Source organism: Natator depressus, chromosome 14 (assembly GCF_965152275.1).
Source record: "Natator depressus isolate rNatDep1 chromosome 14, rNatDep2.hap1, whole genome shotgun sequence".
NCBI classification, from domain to species: Eukaryota; Metazoa; Chordata; order Testudines; family Cheloniidae; genus Natator; species Natator depressus.
The window spans coordinates 15,523,822-15,541,044 of record NC_134247.1 but is presented as its reverse complement, the minus strand read 5'-3'; the positions used below and the strand labels follow the sequence as shown (position 1 = coordinate 15,541,044).

At 47.4% G+C, this 17,223-nt stretch overlaps 1 protein-coding gene across 3 annotated transcripts in view; it reads right to left on the bottom strand.

Moving 5' to 3' along the window:
- The window catches only part of LOC141998311 (uncharacterized), a 36,416-nt gene that overhangs the window by 18,363 nt on the left and 830 nt on the right, over positions 1–17,223 (bottom strand). The window contains exons 1-9 of one of the 3 annotated variants that reach the window (XM_074971048.1): positions 14,722–14,824; positions 7,218–7,325; positions 6,861–6,936; positions 5,733–5,889; positions 5,251–5,296; positions 2,780–2,838; positions 2,631–2,666; positions 1,113–1,165; positions 118–250 (exon numbers count right to left, since the gene is read on the bottom strand). In XM_074971048.1, coding sequence (XP_074827149.1) covers positions 118–250; positions 1,113–1,165; positions 2,631–2,666; positions 2,780–2,838; positions 5,251–5,296; positions 5,733–5,889; positions 6,861–6,936; positions 7,218–7,325; positions 14,722–14,758 — 705 coding nt within the window. In that variant the 5' untranslated portion in view covers positions 14,759–14,824. Of the gene's footprint in view, positions 1–117; positions 251–1,112; positions 1,166–2,630; positions 2,667–2,779; positions 2,839–5,250; positions 5,297–5,732; positions 5,890–6,860; positions 6,937–7,217; positions 7,554–14,721; positions 14,825–17,223 lie in introns of those variants that run through there. The other 2 variants (XM_074971049.1, XM_074971050.1) reach the window with 2 other exon arrangements.

Genomic DNA, 17,223 nt, shown 5'->3' with positions numbered 1-17,223 from the left:
CCTCCCCCCCACACACACACCAGTGAGGCTTTCACTTCAGACAGGATCCCAGAAGAGGGGGCGGCACATCAGCCCCTGAAGGCAGGAGTTCGTCTGACCCCGTGTGTTTCCCCACACCTGTCCGTTGCGTGCATTTCTCAGGGAAAAGCCACTGATCTCGTCAATGACATCTCCAGCCAGCACCACCTCGTCCACCTCTGCCTGGCTCTCGGGAAGCACCTCAATGACAAAGATCCGACCGTCCAAGTACCTGAGGGCACAGCCAGGACACAGAGTCATCCCAAGTCACAGAAAACATCCCAAGCGGCTGGGGAGGCAGGATCCCTCGAGCCAGAGGAAGAACTAACGTGGCTCTACATTCCTTGGCCCAAATAGGAGGTGGGTCCAGCCAGTTACAGCCCTTTTGCTCATTGGAGGACAGGGCAGCTGCTAGCAGAGTCCATTGGCATTTGGGGTGCAAGCCTGCCATTCCAGTCATCCTTCCCCTTGCTCTGGGGCAAGTGCCCTGCCTTGGAAGCACTTTCAACCTGAGTCAGGCTGGCATCTAATCAGGGATGCGGCCCAGACCACGGCCATTCGAGAGAGTCCAGAGAAGAGCAACAAAAATGATTAAAGGTCTAGAAAACACGACCTATGAGGGAAGATTGAAAAAACTGGGTTTGTTTAGTCTGGAGAAGAGAAGACAGAAGGGACAGGATAAGAGTTTTCAAGTATGTAAAAGGTTATTACAAGGAGGAGGAAGAAAAATTGTTCTTCTTAACCTCTGAGGACAGGACAAGAAGCAATGGGCTTAAATTGCAGCAAGGGAGGTTTAGGTCAGACATTAGGGAAAAACTTCCTAACTGTCAGGGTGGTTAAGCACTGGAATAAATTGCCCTGGGAGGTTGTGGAATCTCCATCATTGGAGATTTTTAAGAGCAGGTTAGACAAACACCTGCCAGGGATGGTCTAGATAATTAGTCCTGCCTTGAGTGCAGGGGACTGGACTAGATGACCTCTTGAGGGCCCTTCCAATTCTATGATAAGTCCATAGATCCCTGCAGCACCTACTGCAATGCAGATGTGAGGGTGCCAAGCAGCAGGGGAAGGGAGGAGGAAAGCTGGTCTCTTACCTGAGCACCATCCCCAGTTCTCTGCAGGGTACAGTCTCATAGGTCATGCACACCTACAACACAGCATCTGTCAGTACAGCCTCCAGCAACGGCTCCAGGTCGCACAAGAATTCCCTCTCCAGCCCCTTTCCGCCTTGGCAAGGAGGGCGGCATTTTGCCCCCCATTAGTATTTGCTCCATTTACATTTGGGGCAACTGCTCGGAGAGATGCCAGCCTGAGACCTCTGGAGTCTGAAGTCATCCATTTATCCACAGAAGAAGTGCAGCAGCGAGCGTTCCCCCTTAGAGCCCCACCCTGGGTCTCCAGCCCAACCTTGAGCACCACCGCCATGTCTTTCCAGAGTCTGCTAAATGCCCACCTAAGGTGCTCAGCCAAAGTTTGTTCAGTCTCCAGCCTCTCTGCTGAAACTGCCAACAAGAGCGGTGACTGCGGTGGTGCTTTTTGAGACAGACTCCAGCCTGCTAGACACTGGACGGAGGCCAGAGCTGGCCACCCACCCCACACTTCTTAGGTTGCCATGTTGTAATGGCCTTTGGTCAGTGGAGCCAATGGAGCCACGGGTTCCATGTCCCATTACTAACCCCTGGAGCCGTCTCCTTCTGGGAAGGCAGCTTTCTGACCTCACCGACACACGGTCATTAACTGCGGGTCTCTAACCTGGGATTTAGGCAGGGCCAAGGCAGACTGTGGAAGGATTAGTCTGCAGGACACACACAAACCCTGTATTCCCCCCAGAGAAACACTTCCCATCCTGCCACGTTAATTAAAGGGACACAGGCAACCTGAAATGCAGTCCATTCAGTTGTAAGCCTTTTAGGGGCAGGCACCGTGGGTGAAATCCTGGACCCATGAAAGTCAATGGGAGTTTTGCATTTGGCTTTGGTGCAACCTGGATTCCATCCCAGATCTTTGTATTTCTAGGATTTTGAAAATCCAGTGGAAAGGAGGAAGGGGATAATTTTTAAAGAAATTAACACTTTCCTGAAGGTTTGAAACCTCCTAGCACAAGAAAGCCAGAAAAATGAAACTGAGTGAAACTGACCACCCTATTTTCAATGTGTAAACTCAGAGACATGCAAGATGTCTAAGAGCAGTAATAATAGTGGAAAGGAACTTAGATTTTCTAAAAATTTCCACCAATTTTAGATACCTGCAATGTTAGTAACTTAGCCCCAGTCCTGTAAACACTGACTTACCTGCTTCACCTTACTAACAGGAGTGGTCCCAGGGACTCAAAGGACTAAAGTGAATCAGGGGAGTAAGTGTTTGCTGGTTCAGGACCTATGTTAAGGAATCACATAATGGGCTAGATCATCAGGCCATGTAAACAGATGGCACTCCACTGACTTCAGTGGAGCTATGCTGATTTGCACCATCTAGCCCAATGATTTTTAACCTGAAGTCTAACAAGGTTCTGTGTTTATGATCCCAGGTATTCAGCAAGGGGCCACCCAGCAGATGGAAGGAAGAAGAATAAAATCTTGGATCCCGCATCAGAGGGAGAAGTGGAGTCTTACCGGCAGCAGCCAACTTTCATCCAAGAAACTGGAATTCTGCAGACAAAGCACAACAGAGCAACTGGTGTCAAGTATGAAGATGAAGACCTCTGCACACAGAGTTATGTTAGACACACAAAGCTGCTGCCCAGACCAGTTTATTACCGTACCTGCAGATCCAGGGAGAAATTCATCTCTGACACCACCAGCATCAGTGAGAGGAACGGCTCTGTAAGAGGGGGGACCAAGAGCCAACATTACTGCCAGACTCCTCACCAGCTGCACACTGGCTTATCCCCACGTCCCAGGGACACTGCAGAGGTCCAGATCAGAAGAGATTTTCCAAGTAAGTAGCAGACAATGGAGGACATGGCCCCCAATTTGGACAACAGGGAGTTTTAGATCCTCAGGGTCATACTGTATTAATAACAATACTTGCCCAACCGTACATACCAACAATATTTTGTACTTCTCCAGTGCCTTATATCCAAGGATCTCAAAGCTCTTTACAAACCTCAATGGATTAAACCTCATGGCAGCCTGTGAAACAGGGATTATTATCCCCATTTTAGAGAAGGGAAAACAAAAAGGCAAAAGTGACTTGGTCACGGGGCCCAACCAGACTGAGTCCATTGCAGGATCATGGTTAAGTTAACACAGCACGGCTGTGAGAGCCAGGAAAAGACCCCAGCTCTCTTCAGGTCTGCACTGCAGGAGCTGCGTGCTATGTTCCGCAGTCACAGAACTCTGACCAAAACCACACAGCAAACAAACTAACCTCATGGCATGAAACAGAATTCAAACTCAGCTACAGAAAAACAGCTGACCAACAAGCACTGTGGACAGGGAAAGGGATGGCTCCATGAGTACACTGGCCTGTGGACACAGAGGGATCGGCCAGATGGTTAGCAGGGCTTTTAGATCTTCACTTCCGGAATGCTGGTTTTTCATCCCCTACCTGCTTTGCTACTGGCCAGGGCCAGGATTCTAAGGCCTTGTTAATGCCAGTCTTTTTTTGCTTTGTTTTTGCAAGAACGTCCCATCAGAGCCTTGTCTATAACAGTCCCCTCTGCATTGCTACCACTGGTGGAACTGCACTAGTGGGACACTTGTGCAAAATACCCTCAAAACCTAGTCCAGACACCCATCTGGAGTACAAATGCAATACACGTGGGCCTCAATTCAAAGCCCATTGAAGTCAATGAGCATCCTTCCCTTGACTTCAACAGGCTCTGAATCATAGAAACCACCACTAACCAGGTAACTTCTTCCACTTCTGTCTTTTAATCTCCAGTCCGTCCTTCCTCTCCAACACTAATCGTGCAATTATATTGATGGGTTTGTGTGACTTAGACTTCAACTAGAAGTCCAAAGTGATTTAAAAGCCATCTAGGGACCACTTTACCCCCAGTTATTTATCATAATCAAAAGAAAAGGCTTTCTCCCTGTCCCGGTAATCTTGGGAGAATAGTTGCTGATGGAGTCACACAGCATTCCAGCCTTTTATAATAGCTGGAAAAGTGTTCCAGTTCGAATGTCCTCACCTGGGACCAGCAGGGTTTAGGCTGCTAAAAGTTACGGACAAGACATCAGACTTTTGCAGTTTACTTAAAGAAACACTCCAGTTACAAATCATCCTATTTAACTTTCCCATCTCAGATCCCTACCACCACCAAACTGAATGATAAACGTCTCCCCAGCACGGAGATTGCTGACTTAGATTTTACCACTTCCTTCTGCTTAGACAATAAAACCGACGTTCGCTTTCCTCACTGTTCCAGCACCGAGCTGTGACATCTGGGCTGCAAATGCTGCAGGGGGAGGTTTAGATCCAAAGAAGAACTGTTTTATTGGCTTTAAAAAAAAAACAAAACAAAAAAAAAACAACCACCCCTGGTGTTACTTCTATTCATTTGAGGTTTGGTAAAACTTAAAATAAAAACACCCTCCCAAGACCAAAGTTTTGGGTCTGACTAAAAGGAGGCTGATTTTTCCCCTGTATTACAGTAACGCTTAGAGATCTCAGCGCACTGTATTGTCTTCACCCTAGTTTAGTTTGCAGCTAAATAGACAAGGGTAGAAGAAAGGCGGTATTAGGATCCATATTATACAGATGGGAAACTGAGGAACAGAGCAATCACGTATCTTGCCCAAGGTCATAAAGGAATTCTGTGGCAGAGCCAGGAATTTAACCCAGCTCTCGGAGTCTCAGCCCATCCTTCTTTTCTGTCCCTGTTAGGGAACAGAGTTTTCTTAAAACCATTCATTGCCGAAGGTTATTTCTTAGTGATGAAGGTCAAATTCATCCCCTGGTGTCAACTCTGCTGAGTAACACCAGGGATTAATTTCATCCTGACTGCAAAATAATAATCTCATTTCATCCCTTGAAATGGTTCCATCACAGTGTCCTTACTCAGATTAAATTCCTAAGGAGCTGAATGAATAAAAAGTGCAGGATGGAAGCTATATCAAATCCAGGAACTATAAATAAACTGGAGGTTTTCCAGCATACAACATTGCATACCCTGGCTTTCAGTCATCTTTGCTTCATAAATATTTTTAGACCTACATCTCAACCAATTTGTGTGAGATTTTTTTTTTAAGTGACATTACTGAATTTTGGAGGAAGTCTCAACCTTACCCATGAAATCTTCATTTCCCAGGACTGAGATCAGAGGATCGTAACACTGAAATTAAAAAATTTAAAACACACACACACACAGATACACACACAATTTAGTTGTACGCCATGAACTGAACAACATGGCCACAAAACCATCTAAAATTTTACACTGTAAATTGCAACCATGGCACAAATAGAAATGAATGACCCCAAATTTGTTCTGGAAGGTGGTTTTAGCTTGGCACCCAGAAGCCTGGATGTTTATTTGAATCCTCTGGAGCCTGTCCACCTGGCCTAGAGAACTCAGGGGAGATTTAAGATTCTTCCTATTTTTGGCCAGGCTGGAATTATAAAATACAGAGGGTCAAGCAAAAAAATAAATAAAAAATATAATATCTTTCTCCTTAGGCCCAAGATTTGGGTCAGTTCTTAGTTTATCCAAAACGGGCTCCCTGCTGCCCCTCATCATAAAGATATTTCATGGTGAAAGCTCTTCCTACCTCCAGCAGTGTTGGATTCCGAGCCAGCTGTTGAATGGCAGTAGCTAGTAACTTCTGATTTAAAGCTAGGCGCAGGAAGTACCGCCCTCGTCCCTGCGCTGTCAGCACCTTCTCACAGGAACTGGCTTTCTCTATCATGATTGACAAGGGGGTCACCCTATAAAGAAGGAATATGAAGAGGTGCCAGGGAATATTTACAGCATGGGCAGGCGACGACCCATTCCCAGGCTCTGGTTGTCTGCCAAAAGGGGTCTTGGTCACTCACCTGTAATGGGGTTCTCTTCCAGGAGCAAGTCCTTGTGCCAGTTTCTGTAATGGCACCTGACACAGTTCAAGGCAACTGCACCTGTATTCCCCCTCTGGGGTCCAGCAATGGCACCCACTCTCAGGTTTCCCGCTCCCCTGGCCATCACCTCTCTTGGGTGGAGACACGTGTCTCACTCCTGTCTGACCAGGGTATTTCCAAGTTGCACTGATCAATACTGTGAATTGACCCACAAAGTCAGTCTGCCTGAACAGGTCTGTGCTTCCTTTCCCTCCAGAGACGGCATACAGTGCAATTGCTGCAGTTATAAATTACCACACATTTCTCCCTAGGCGAGCCTACTGTGTCCTTAAGGTACAAGTGCTACAGAGAACACATCTTAAAAAACAATAAAAGAACCTCCACGCAGCTTACCAGAGACAACCCCAACCCTAACAGGGGCTCTGGCAGGAACAGTTCTTTAAAACCCCACCCAAGGGGTTTCAAGTTCATCACAGTTTCAGCTCGGAACAAGAAACCAGTCTTATGGGGCCTCAGTAGGCCCAGTACATCCAACCCCTCCCCAAGAATTAGGGCTCTCCAGGGGTTCTGTCCACTGGCTGCATCAGGAAGAAGGCCCTGAGCCAGTTTAAAACCAGGCTATTTATTCAAAAATCCTTTCTTTGTGTGTTGAGCTCCGGAGAATCCAGTTTTAACTAGTATACATGCACCTGTCCGGGGGGGGGGGCTGCAAAAGGAGGACTTGCATTAACATCACCCCCCTCCTCCTAGAGTAGTTCCACAATAACACATAGTCCGCCCCATTTTTTCATGCAACGGACCCAAAGGATTGTCCAGGATGTTGTCATCCAAAGGCCACTCACCCGCTGCAGGTATCCTGCTGAGGAAGCTGCTCTAACCAGTGCCAATAATCTCGTCTCTTGAAGCCCAGCACCGGCTCTGAAGGAGAGAGAAGAGGAGCTCCTTTAGGAAGGCCCTCTGACAGGTAACCAGGAGCGCGTTTCCCTTGGAGATTCTGCAAAGGCAGCTGCCCCTATTCTTTCCACACAGAGCCACCCCCAACCAACACACACGACTCCCCAGGGAGTTCTAGGCCTCCGTGGTTCCTGGGCTCTGCTCGTCCTTTACTAACAAGCAACACATGCACCAGTCTGTGCCGCCCCCTCTCTTGGGCCCACGCCAGCCCCTGCAGCGTGCATGGAGTAGAAGTGGCCACTCACGTTTAATTCCTTTTCGAAGGATCATTTCCAGGATCTCGCAGAAGGGGGCTAGGTGCGGGGAGGCATCAGTGCACAGGCTGCTCCCCTCCTTGATGGCGAGGATGCATGCTGTGAGAAAGTGGGAGGGAAGCAGAACGCTGAGGGCACCTGTTCACATCATCCTCTAGTGGGACTGGTCTTGATGAGCTGGTATTTTTAACCAGAGCTAGAGCAACAGCTTGTGGAATAACTCTGCAGTCAGTTACCATCAGGTTGTGCATTTCGCAGGAAGGTCCATGAACAGACCAAGTTCAAGTCACATGGCCAAACCATTTGCTCAGCCCCCAGAGATATAAGATCAATGTTAAACACCAGGAGGAAAGCAAACTCACTCCTTGCTTCAGGCCTGGCTCATGAGAGGTAACTTGGTCTAGGGAAAGAGCACAGGGCTGGGCGTCAGGACTGCCGGAGTTCTAATGCCAGCTCTACTAACAGACCACTCCGAGACTTTGAGCAAGTCACAACCCCTGGGGCACAGTTTCCCTACTGATACAAGGGGGGGGGGATATCATCACTTCACCACCCTGGCGAGAGATAGGGAGGATTAGACAGTATCTATAAAGCACACTGATGAGGTGAAGCATTCACACATAGTCTTTCCTTTGTAGACGCACAAAAGGCCCAAGACTGAAACGTGTCAAGCAGCCTCAACTCTCCTTGCTGGCCAATGGCGTCTGAGAGCGCTTGATGCCTGGCAGAACTGGGTACAAAAGCCAGCACCCCCTTCCCACAAGGAAGGTGGGCATTTCAGCAGCTTGGTTGGAAATTGCAGTTGTCCCCTTTCTATCAGCTCACTCACAGCTGATGGTCAGCCCTGTCACCATCTGGAGAAGTGGAACACAACATACAAAAGAAAAAACGGCTTAGAACTTGTGCCAGGGAACAGGGGAAGCTCTGATCGCTGCCCGAGGCAGGACACGGCTGCCCTGCTGAAAATCAGTTTTACTTTCTTTTCTCTATTGGGTTCCTGCCACGTTACTACCCTGTTTCTCTAAAGCCAGCAGCACTCCCCTACTTCCTAGTGCATCGCTAGAAACCAGCTGGAGCCTGACAGCTAGTCTCACTTTTTGACCACAGCCTACACTTCTGCCATAAAGAGCAAGTCAGGCAGACTAAGAGCTTCGTCTCCTTACAAATACTGCACAGCAGCGGCAGCGATCTCCCAAGTTGAGACAGAAGCATCTCCTTCCTGCTGCTGTAACTCCCGTCTGCCTCGAGTCATTCTTCACTGTCAGTTCCTCAGGCCAGTTTTCAAACTGGTTCTGTGAAGCACCAGGTGCATGACTGGTGGTGTATAAATAATAACGAGCTAGCGAATAGGGGCAGCAAACCAGGGAGTTTGAGAGGGAGTCGTAATATCATTCCTATGTTTAGCAATGCCAGCGCTGCTCCTGTCTCTTCCACTGCATCCAGACAGGGAACCTAAACACAGAGGCCTGTACCCAGATCCTGATGTGGATTAGTAGGGACTGTGGCCTGCATTTCCCACTCACAGAAAGTCAGGTGGGGAGACTGTCCAGTATGAAAGGTGTCTGCTGGTGAAACCTCTCAGGAAGCAGGTAGGAGAGCTACAGGAGAAGGTGGCTAGGCTGAGGCACATCCATGCCCACAAGGAATTCATTGAGTGTATTCATATGGAGAACGCCAAGGCTGAGGAAGCTGTCCACCTAGAGAGGACTGCTGTCATGCCTAGGTGAAGTGGATAAGGCTCTGTCACAGGAAAGACACTGGCAGCTGGTTACTTCTGGCAGCAGGCCGTGCTCCACCCCTGCTCCCAACCCACCCACCAGAGTGATGGAGAACCATTATGCTGCCCTGGCAACAAGCAGTGAGGACTCGCCCCCAAAGGTGGAGGAGGAGAAGCTCTGTACCCCCAAGGCTGGAGGGATCGCAGCCACTACACCCAGGAGGAAACGTAGGATAGTGGTGGCTGGTGACTCCCTTCGGAGGACGACAGAGGCACCCATCTGTCGGCCTGACATGGCATCCCAGGAGGTACGTTGCCCACATCCGAGGCATTACGGAGGGACTGCCGAGGATCATCCGGCCCTCTAACTACTACCCCATGCCGGCATTAATGATACTGTGAGCAGATCAGAAGTGACTGCAGGGCTCTGGGAGTGAGGGTCAAGGAGTTGGGGGTGCAGGTGGTAGTCTCTTCGATCCTTCCAGTCAAGAGTAGGGGCCCAGGCAGAGACAGATGCATCCTGGAGGTGAATGCTTGGCTGTGCAGATGATGTTGCCAGGAGGGCTTCAATTTCCTTCACCACAGAACTCTGTTCTGGGAAGAAGGACTGCTGACTGGAGAGGGCATCTACCTATCAAAGAAGGGGATGTGTATCTTTGGATACAGATTGGCTAACCTAGACAGGAGGGCTTTAAACTGGGTTCAATGGGGGCAGGAGACAAAAGCCCACAAGTAAGTTAAAAAAAAAAATGGAGACTGATCAAAATCAGGGGGTGGGGGGGGGATGGGAACATGGGCCATTATAGCAGGGACAAGGGAGAGACAAGAGGAAACATAGAGGGGAAATAAAATTGGTATCTTAGATGTCTGTATACTAATGCGAGAAGTATGGGGAATAAACAGGAAGAACTAGAAATGCCAGTGAATAAACACAACTATGAAATAGTTGGCATCACAGACCTGGTGGGAGAATAATACACATGACTGGAATATTGGTACAGAAGGGTACACCTTGCTCAGGAAGGACAGGCAGGGGGGAAAAAAAAAAGAGAGGAGGCGTTGCCTTATGTATCAGAAATGTATACACTTGGACTGAGGTTGAGATGGAAATAGGAGACAGACTTGTTAAAGTCTCTAGGTAGGGATAAAAGGGGTAAAACACAAGGGTGATGTCACTGTAGGGGTCTACTACAGACCACCTAACTAGGAAGAAGAGGTGGAGGTGGCTTTTTTTAAATAACGGACAAAACCATCCAAAGCAGGACTGGCTGGTCATAGGGAACTTCAGCTACCCAGACATCAATTGGAAAAATAATATAGCACAGCACAGATTACCCAACAAGTTCTTGGAATGCCTTGGAGACAATTTTTTTACTTCAGAAGATGGAGAAAGCAACTAGGGGAGAGGCTGTTCTAGGGTAAATAAGGAGGAACTGGTTCAGAATTTGAAAGTGGAAGGCAGCCTGGGATCATGACATGACAGAGTTCATGATTCTAAGGAATAGTAAGAGGGAAAACAGCACAATAAAGACAATGGATTTCAAGAAGGCAGACTTTAGCAAACGCAGGGAGTTGGTCGGTAAGATCTCATGGGAAGCAAGTCTAAGCAGGAGAGTGGGGTGGGAGGAGGTATTGTTTCATGGTGTCTGTGTATATAATGTCTTCTGCAATTTCCACAGTATGCATCCGATGAAGTGAGCTGTAGCTCACGAAAGCTCATGCTCAAATAAATTGGTTAGTCTCTAAGGTGCCACAAGTCCTCCTTTTCTTTTTGCGAATACAGACTAACACGGCTGTTACTCTGAAACAAGTCTAAGAGGGAAAACAGTTCAAGAAAGTTGGCAGTTTTTCAAAGAGATGTTATTAAGGGCAAAAGAGCAAATTATCCCCCTGCATAGGAAAGGCAGGAAGTATGGCAAAAGACCACTCTGGTTTAACCAGGAGATCTTCAATGAGCTGAAACTCAAAAAAAGAGTATCTTACAAAAAGTAGAAACTAGATCAAATTACAGGCAAGCAACATAAGCATGTAGGGACAAAATTAGAAAGGCCAAGGCACAAAACAAGATTAAACTAGCTAAAGACACAAAGGGTAACAAGAAAACATTCTACAGATACATTAGAAACAAGAGGAAGACCAAGGACAGGGTAGGCCTGTTAGTCAATGAGAGAGGAAAGACAATAACAGAAAACGGGAAGTTGGCAGAAGTGCTAAGTGACTTTTTTGTTTCAGTTTTCACCAAAAAGTTTAGTAGCAATTGGAGGTCTAACATAGTGAACTCCGATGAAAATGAGGTAGGATCTGAGACTAAAATAGGGAAAGAACAAGTTAGGAATTACTTAGACAAATTAGATGTCTTCAAATTAGATGGGAATTACAGACCACTCAGCTTAACTTCAGTACTTGGAAAGATAATGGAGCAAATAATCAAGCAATCAATTTGCAAACACTTAGAAGATAATAAGGTGATAAGTACAGTCAGCATGGATTTGTCAAGAACAAATAGTGTCAAACCAACCTAATAGTTTTCTCTGACAGGGTAACAAGCCTTGTGGATGGGGGAGAAGTGATAGATGTGATATATCTTGAGTTTAGTAAGGCTTTTGATACAGTCTTGCGTGACCTTCTCACAAACAAAACCAGGGAAATACAACCTAGATGGAGCTCCTGTAAGTGGGTGCATAACTGGTTGGAAAACTGTTCCCAGAGAGTAGTTATCAGAAGGCTAAGATTTAGTCATGGATATTTTTAATAAAAGTCACGGACAGGTCATGGGCAATAAACAAAAATTCACTGCCCAGTGACCTGTCCATGACTTGTACCATATACCCCTGACTAAATCTGGGGGGCTCCGGGGGCGCAGTTGCTGCTCTGGAGAGGGGGCTCTGGGGCACCCGCTAGTGCTGGGGGTTCCAGGGCACCCACTCGTACCGGAGGATGGGGGCTCTGGTGAGGGGCTGCCTGGGACCGCCACCGCTGCTGCTGCTGGCCCGAGATGGACCTGCTGGCCCAGAACCCCGCTGCTGCTGGCAGAGTGGCAGCCCGGGACCCCCGCTGCCAGTGTGGGGGGCAGCCAGGGACCACTACTGGTGCTGCGAGGGGCGGTGTGGCTGGCCCCAGGGCTCAGTCGCACCTGCCAGCTGCAGAAGTCATGGAGGTCCCGGAAAGTCACAGAATCCGTGACTTCCGTGACCTCTGTGACAGACTCGCAGCCTTAGTTATAGGTGGTTCACAGTCAAGCTGGAAGGGCATACTGAGTGGAGTCCCACAGGGGTTGGTCCTGGGCCCAGGTTCTGTTCAATATCTTCATTAATGATTTAGATAATGGCATAGAGTAGACTTATAAAGTTTGTGAACAATACCAAGCTGGGTTGCAAGTGCTTTGGAGGATCGGATTAAAATTCAAAATGATCTGGACAAAGAGTCTGAAGTAAAAAGGATGACATTCAATAAGGACAAATGCACAGCACTCCACTTAGGAAGGAACACTCAATTGCACACATACAAAATGGGAAATGACTGCCTAGGAAGCAGTACTGCGGAAAGGGATGTGAGGGTCATAGTGGATCACAAGCTAAATATGAGTCAACGGTGTAACATTGTTGCAAAAAAGGCAAACATCATTCTGGGAGGTATTCGCAGGAGTGCTGTAAGCAAGACACAAGAATTAATTCTTCTGCTCTACTCCGTGCTGATAAGGCCTCAGCTGGAGTATTGTGTCTAGTTCTGGGCACCACATTTCAGGAAAGATGTCACCAAATTGGAGAAAGTCCAGAGAAGAGCAACAAAAATGAGGGTCTAGAAAAAATGACTTATGAGGAAAGATTGAAAAAATTGGGTTTGTTTAGTCTGGCGAAGAGAATACTGAGAGGGGACACAATAACAGTGTTCAAGTACATAAAGGGTTGTTACAAGGAGGAGGGAGAAAAATTGTTCTCATTAACCTCTGAGGACAGGACAAGAAGCAATGGGCTTAAATTGCAGCAAGGGAGGTTTAGGCTGGACATTAGAGAAAACTTCCTAACTGTCAGGGTATTTAAGCACTGAAACAAACTGTGGAATCTCCATAATTGGAGGTTTTTGAGAACAGGTTAGACAAACACCTGCCAGGGATGGTCTAGTTATCACATAGTCCTGCCTTTAGTGTAGGGGACTGGACTAGAGGACCTCAAGGTCCCTTCCAGGCCTACTCTTCTATGATTCTAAGAATCCTCCTCCCAACCTCTTTGACTCCTTCTGAACAGGCATCTGGAGACACTCCCAATTGCCCAAGAAAGGGAAGTGACTCACAGTGAGAAACCATCTCAGAGTTAAACTCTCTGAATCTCTGAAACCAATTCACCTGCTAATATCAGCATACAATAGACTGCTTCTGTAAATATTGATTCATCTTCTCTGGGCTGTGTGCTCTGCCCTTCAGTCTCATAGGTCTGAGTCCTAGACAGAAATTTGCAACACAGCTTTCACTTCATTAGGTGTCCAGGATGCACATTAAAGTAGTGAATCCAGGGTTCTCTCTTGCAACCCACCCCTAAAATAAAGGAAAGTGTGGGGGGACCAGTCACCAGAAGAATGTGTGTCCCCAAAAGGGATAAAGGTGTAAGAGATAGCAAAGATAGTACCAAAAATACACAAGTGAAGGGCTGGCTGGTTTCCAGGGAAGGGAACAGCTGGATGTAAAGGAAAAATGCATGGTGGGGTCACCATCCTTTGAAGGAGAAACTAGTCTCTACTTGGAAAGGATGACAACCCAGAAGAAAAGTGGTTGTGGGTTATTACAGCCTGCCTGAACGAGGAGACTAGACTTTCCTTTAGCAGGCTGTTGATTCCATGGCAGATTCTGCACAGGTGTTTCAGAGGCATTTGCTCAGCTTTGCAGGTGGCAGCTCAAACCCCATGAACACAAGTGAGTCTAAGGCCCTCGCAGCTAGACAGCCTCTCCCAGGGAATGTATACACGGGTCACAGCATATGGTACAGTGAGTAATTACAGCAGGTTTTCCCCACTCCCCAGTGTGTTCTAAGGCACGAAGCTGGAGTTCTGACAGAAGCGTGTGTGTAGAGGAGACGGGCAGCGAGGTGTGTAACAGGATCTTCCCGTGCTCCCATTTTATTACTTCCCTCAAATATCCTGGTCAAACCAGCCTTCCAGGCTGTAAGCAACTCCCACCAGAGCATGTTAATGCCCCCTCTTCATTCAACCACATGAGAGTCACTCAAGAGCTCTGGGAGAGGTAAACTCCCCCCTCAGCTAACCGTGCTGTCTCTGTACTGTTCCCAACTAGGGTTGCCACGTGCAGAACAATCTCTCTCACCCTCACCCTGCTGGTTTTCTATAAAACCCCTCACCGTGGTATCTGGGTGCAATATGGCAATGCTTACATCACAAAGCAATGGTGTTATCTCACTGCATCACCGTGGGCCCCAAGATCAATTTCAGGACCTTGTCAGTGCCCCATAATGATTGTCCATAGGGCCACCGTCCCCACAAAAAGGCTAGCTGGACCCAGGAAAGCCAGAGCAGGGGATGGCAACCTTACCAGGGAACTGAGCTCAGCACTTACACTCAGACCCTCTGCAAGACATCAATCCCCCAGAGTCCTCACTTTGCAAAACACGAGGGCAGCCTGGCTCTCAAGTCTCCCCCAAGCTCTCTGGCACCTGCCCAATTCAAAGCAGCATCAGTCACACCCCTCCTCTCACCCAGCCCCTTGTAAATCCCTCCAACAATGCAGCCGCGCACAGGTGCCTGCATCTCCCCCCTCCTCCAGCCACTCACCTTTCAGGGTCCCCAGCAGCGGCTCTTTCCCAGTCATGCTGCCCCCTCCCCAACCGCAGCAGCCCGACAGACACCTGCAGGGCTCCACCCAGTGGCGACTGTGAGTCCCTTCCGCAAACACAAGGCAACATACTGGGAGATACCACTCACTCTGCAGCAGACAGAGGGGAGCAGAGGGAGCAAGGCCCAGTTCAGTGCCTTTGCTGGGAGCCCAATACAAGGCTGTGCATTAGGGAAGCTGGAATGGACTCATCAGCTCTCCTGGAGGGAGACGAATCATGCTCCCGGGATGGTAGTCTAGGGTGAATGATTAGGAGGGGCTATAGACACCCCCCCCCGGAAGAGATTTTAGGCTCTTCCAGCAGCTTTGGAATGTTGATACTTATTATCCTGCAACAAGTCAGCGGCGTGATGACGCTGATCAGAGAAACAGTCCTGAGGTGGGTGGGTTGCATCCTGACACCTCTGTGGAGGGCCAAGGAAAAGCCGGACCTCATTATCATTACTTGGTATTATTCCTGAATGTGCCTTTTAGTTCCCATTAAACAAACACCAGGATCTCCAAATGCAACAACATTCAATCAACTACATTTCTTCACATTACTGTCTGCACTACAGCCATACAATTAAATCAGACTGTAATAATTAACAAGGCCAAACTAGGGGTGTTTGCAATGACAGATAGGAGGACTGTGCATCTCACGTTAGCCCCAGGGCTATCACGGCATGACAGAGTGAGATTTAAAACTAATTTGGTGAGTGAAATTTTAGTATCTTATTGAAACACACATTGTAAAGCCTTTCATCATGAGATTAAAAGTTTTTAAATTAATATTTGTGCCTTCATCTTTACTGCTATAATATTGCTTAGAAACTACAAAGATGAGTGCAATCAAAACAACCCCTACATTAGACAGATCCACAACTCACTTAAGGATTCTCTGGACATTTATGACTGAAAGAAAGTTCACCTGAATAACACATTGCTCTTACAGGTTACAGATAGGAAATGTTGCTGGTAGCCCTGCAAGCTGATAATGCCACATACAATTAATAATCATTTTTAAGGTCAGGCTTGACAAACCCCTGGCTGGGATGATTTAGTTGGGGATTGGTCCTGCTTTGAGCAGGGGGTTGGACTAGATGACCTCCTGAGGTCCCTTCCAACCCTGATATTCTATGATTCTATGAATAATTAATACATTTTATTTCATATAGCATCTCTCATGCAATGCATCCCAAAACCTTATACATTTTTGTTAACTTCTCCAGGCCTCAGTCCCCTCATCCATAAAATGACCTGGCTTCTTAACAGTAGGGTGACCAGATAGCAAGTGTTAGACATCAGGACAAGGGGTGGGGAGTAATAGGTGCCAATGTAAGAAAAAGCTCCAAAAATCGGGACTGTCCCTATAAAATCGGGACATCTGGTCACCCTACTTAAAAGGGTTGTGGGGAGGCTGTTAGTTAATATGCCATGCTTTCCTTACAGTGGAAAGAAGGTGGGATGGTAACACATGAATCCCAAACCCCATCATTTAGAATTTGCACATATTAAAGGCAGATCTTTCTAGCAGATGGAGAGGCTGACACCACTGTGATAAATGCAGTATAGTTGGATGGATAAAGACTTTGAGCCAGCAGGGAGAGGGAAGGCTGTATGGCTAACAGAGATGGCCAAAAAAATAATTTTGTCACTTGCAAAAAATGTTTAACAAAAATGGGGGAAAAAAACATTTTTCTTCTAATATTTTTTGGTTTCCATTGAAAAATCAAACTGCCAAAACTGATTTTTTAATATTTGGTGTATTTATTTATTGCAACTGACAACCACTTTTGGGGGGGAGGGGTTGCTGAAAACTGAAAAATGTTTAGGGGTTCAGTTTTTCAAAGAAAACCAACACGGCTGTGATGGAAATGGGCATCCAGTGGAGATCCTGGGACATTCACACAGAACTATGTGAATCTGGAGAATCCCCCAGAAAAAGGCTATCTCCTTGGCTTCTCCCTTCCCTCCCCTTTGCCTGAGACAGCCGCACCCTACCCTCATCTCTGAGGCCCTGTCTGCACTAAGGTCATTTTCTATACATTGCTCACCTCTGTTAGCAACACTGGGAACTCTAGTGTAGAGAGATCACCAGCTACCACCAGGGTTTTTAACACTGCGTTAAGTACCCGTGATCAGGGCAGGTCTAATGGACACTGTTAAAAACAGCAGCAGCCAGTGGCCCATCTACGCTAGGATTTCCAAAGTAGCTAACACCCGTAGAGCTGAGCTGGTGTTAGAAAAACGTGCAAACTGTCCCTACAGTATACTCAGGGCCAGAGAAGAGCTGTAGGTACCGATGGAATGACCACTCCTCCACCAAAAGCAGTATCTCCTGGGAAACCCACCCTGCACCGGAAAAGTAACCACGCTTCACCCAGCAAATGCTCTCTGGTTCTCCACTCCAGCAGCCCCGCCTTTAGAGCCAGGGAGTCCCAAAGGAAGATGAGGGGTTT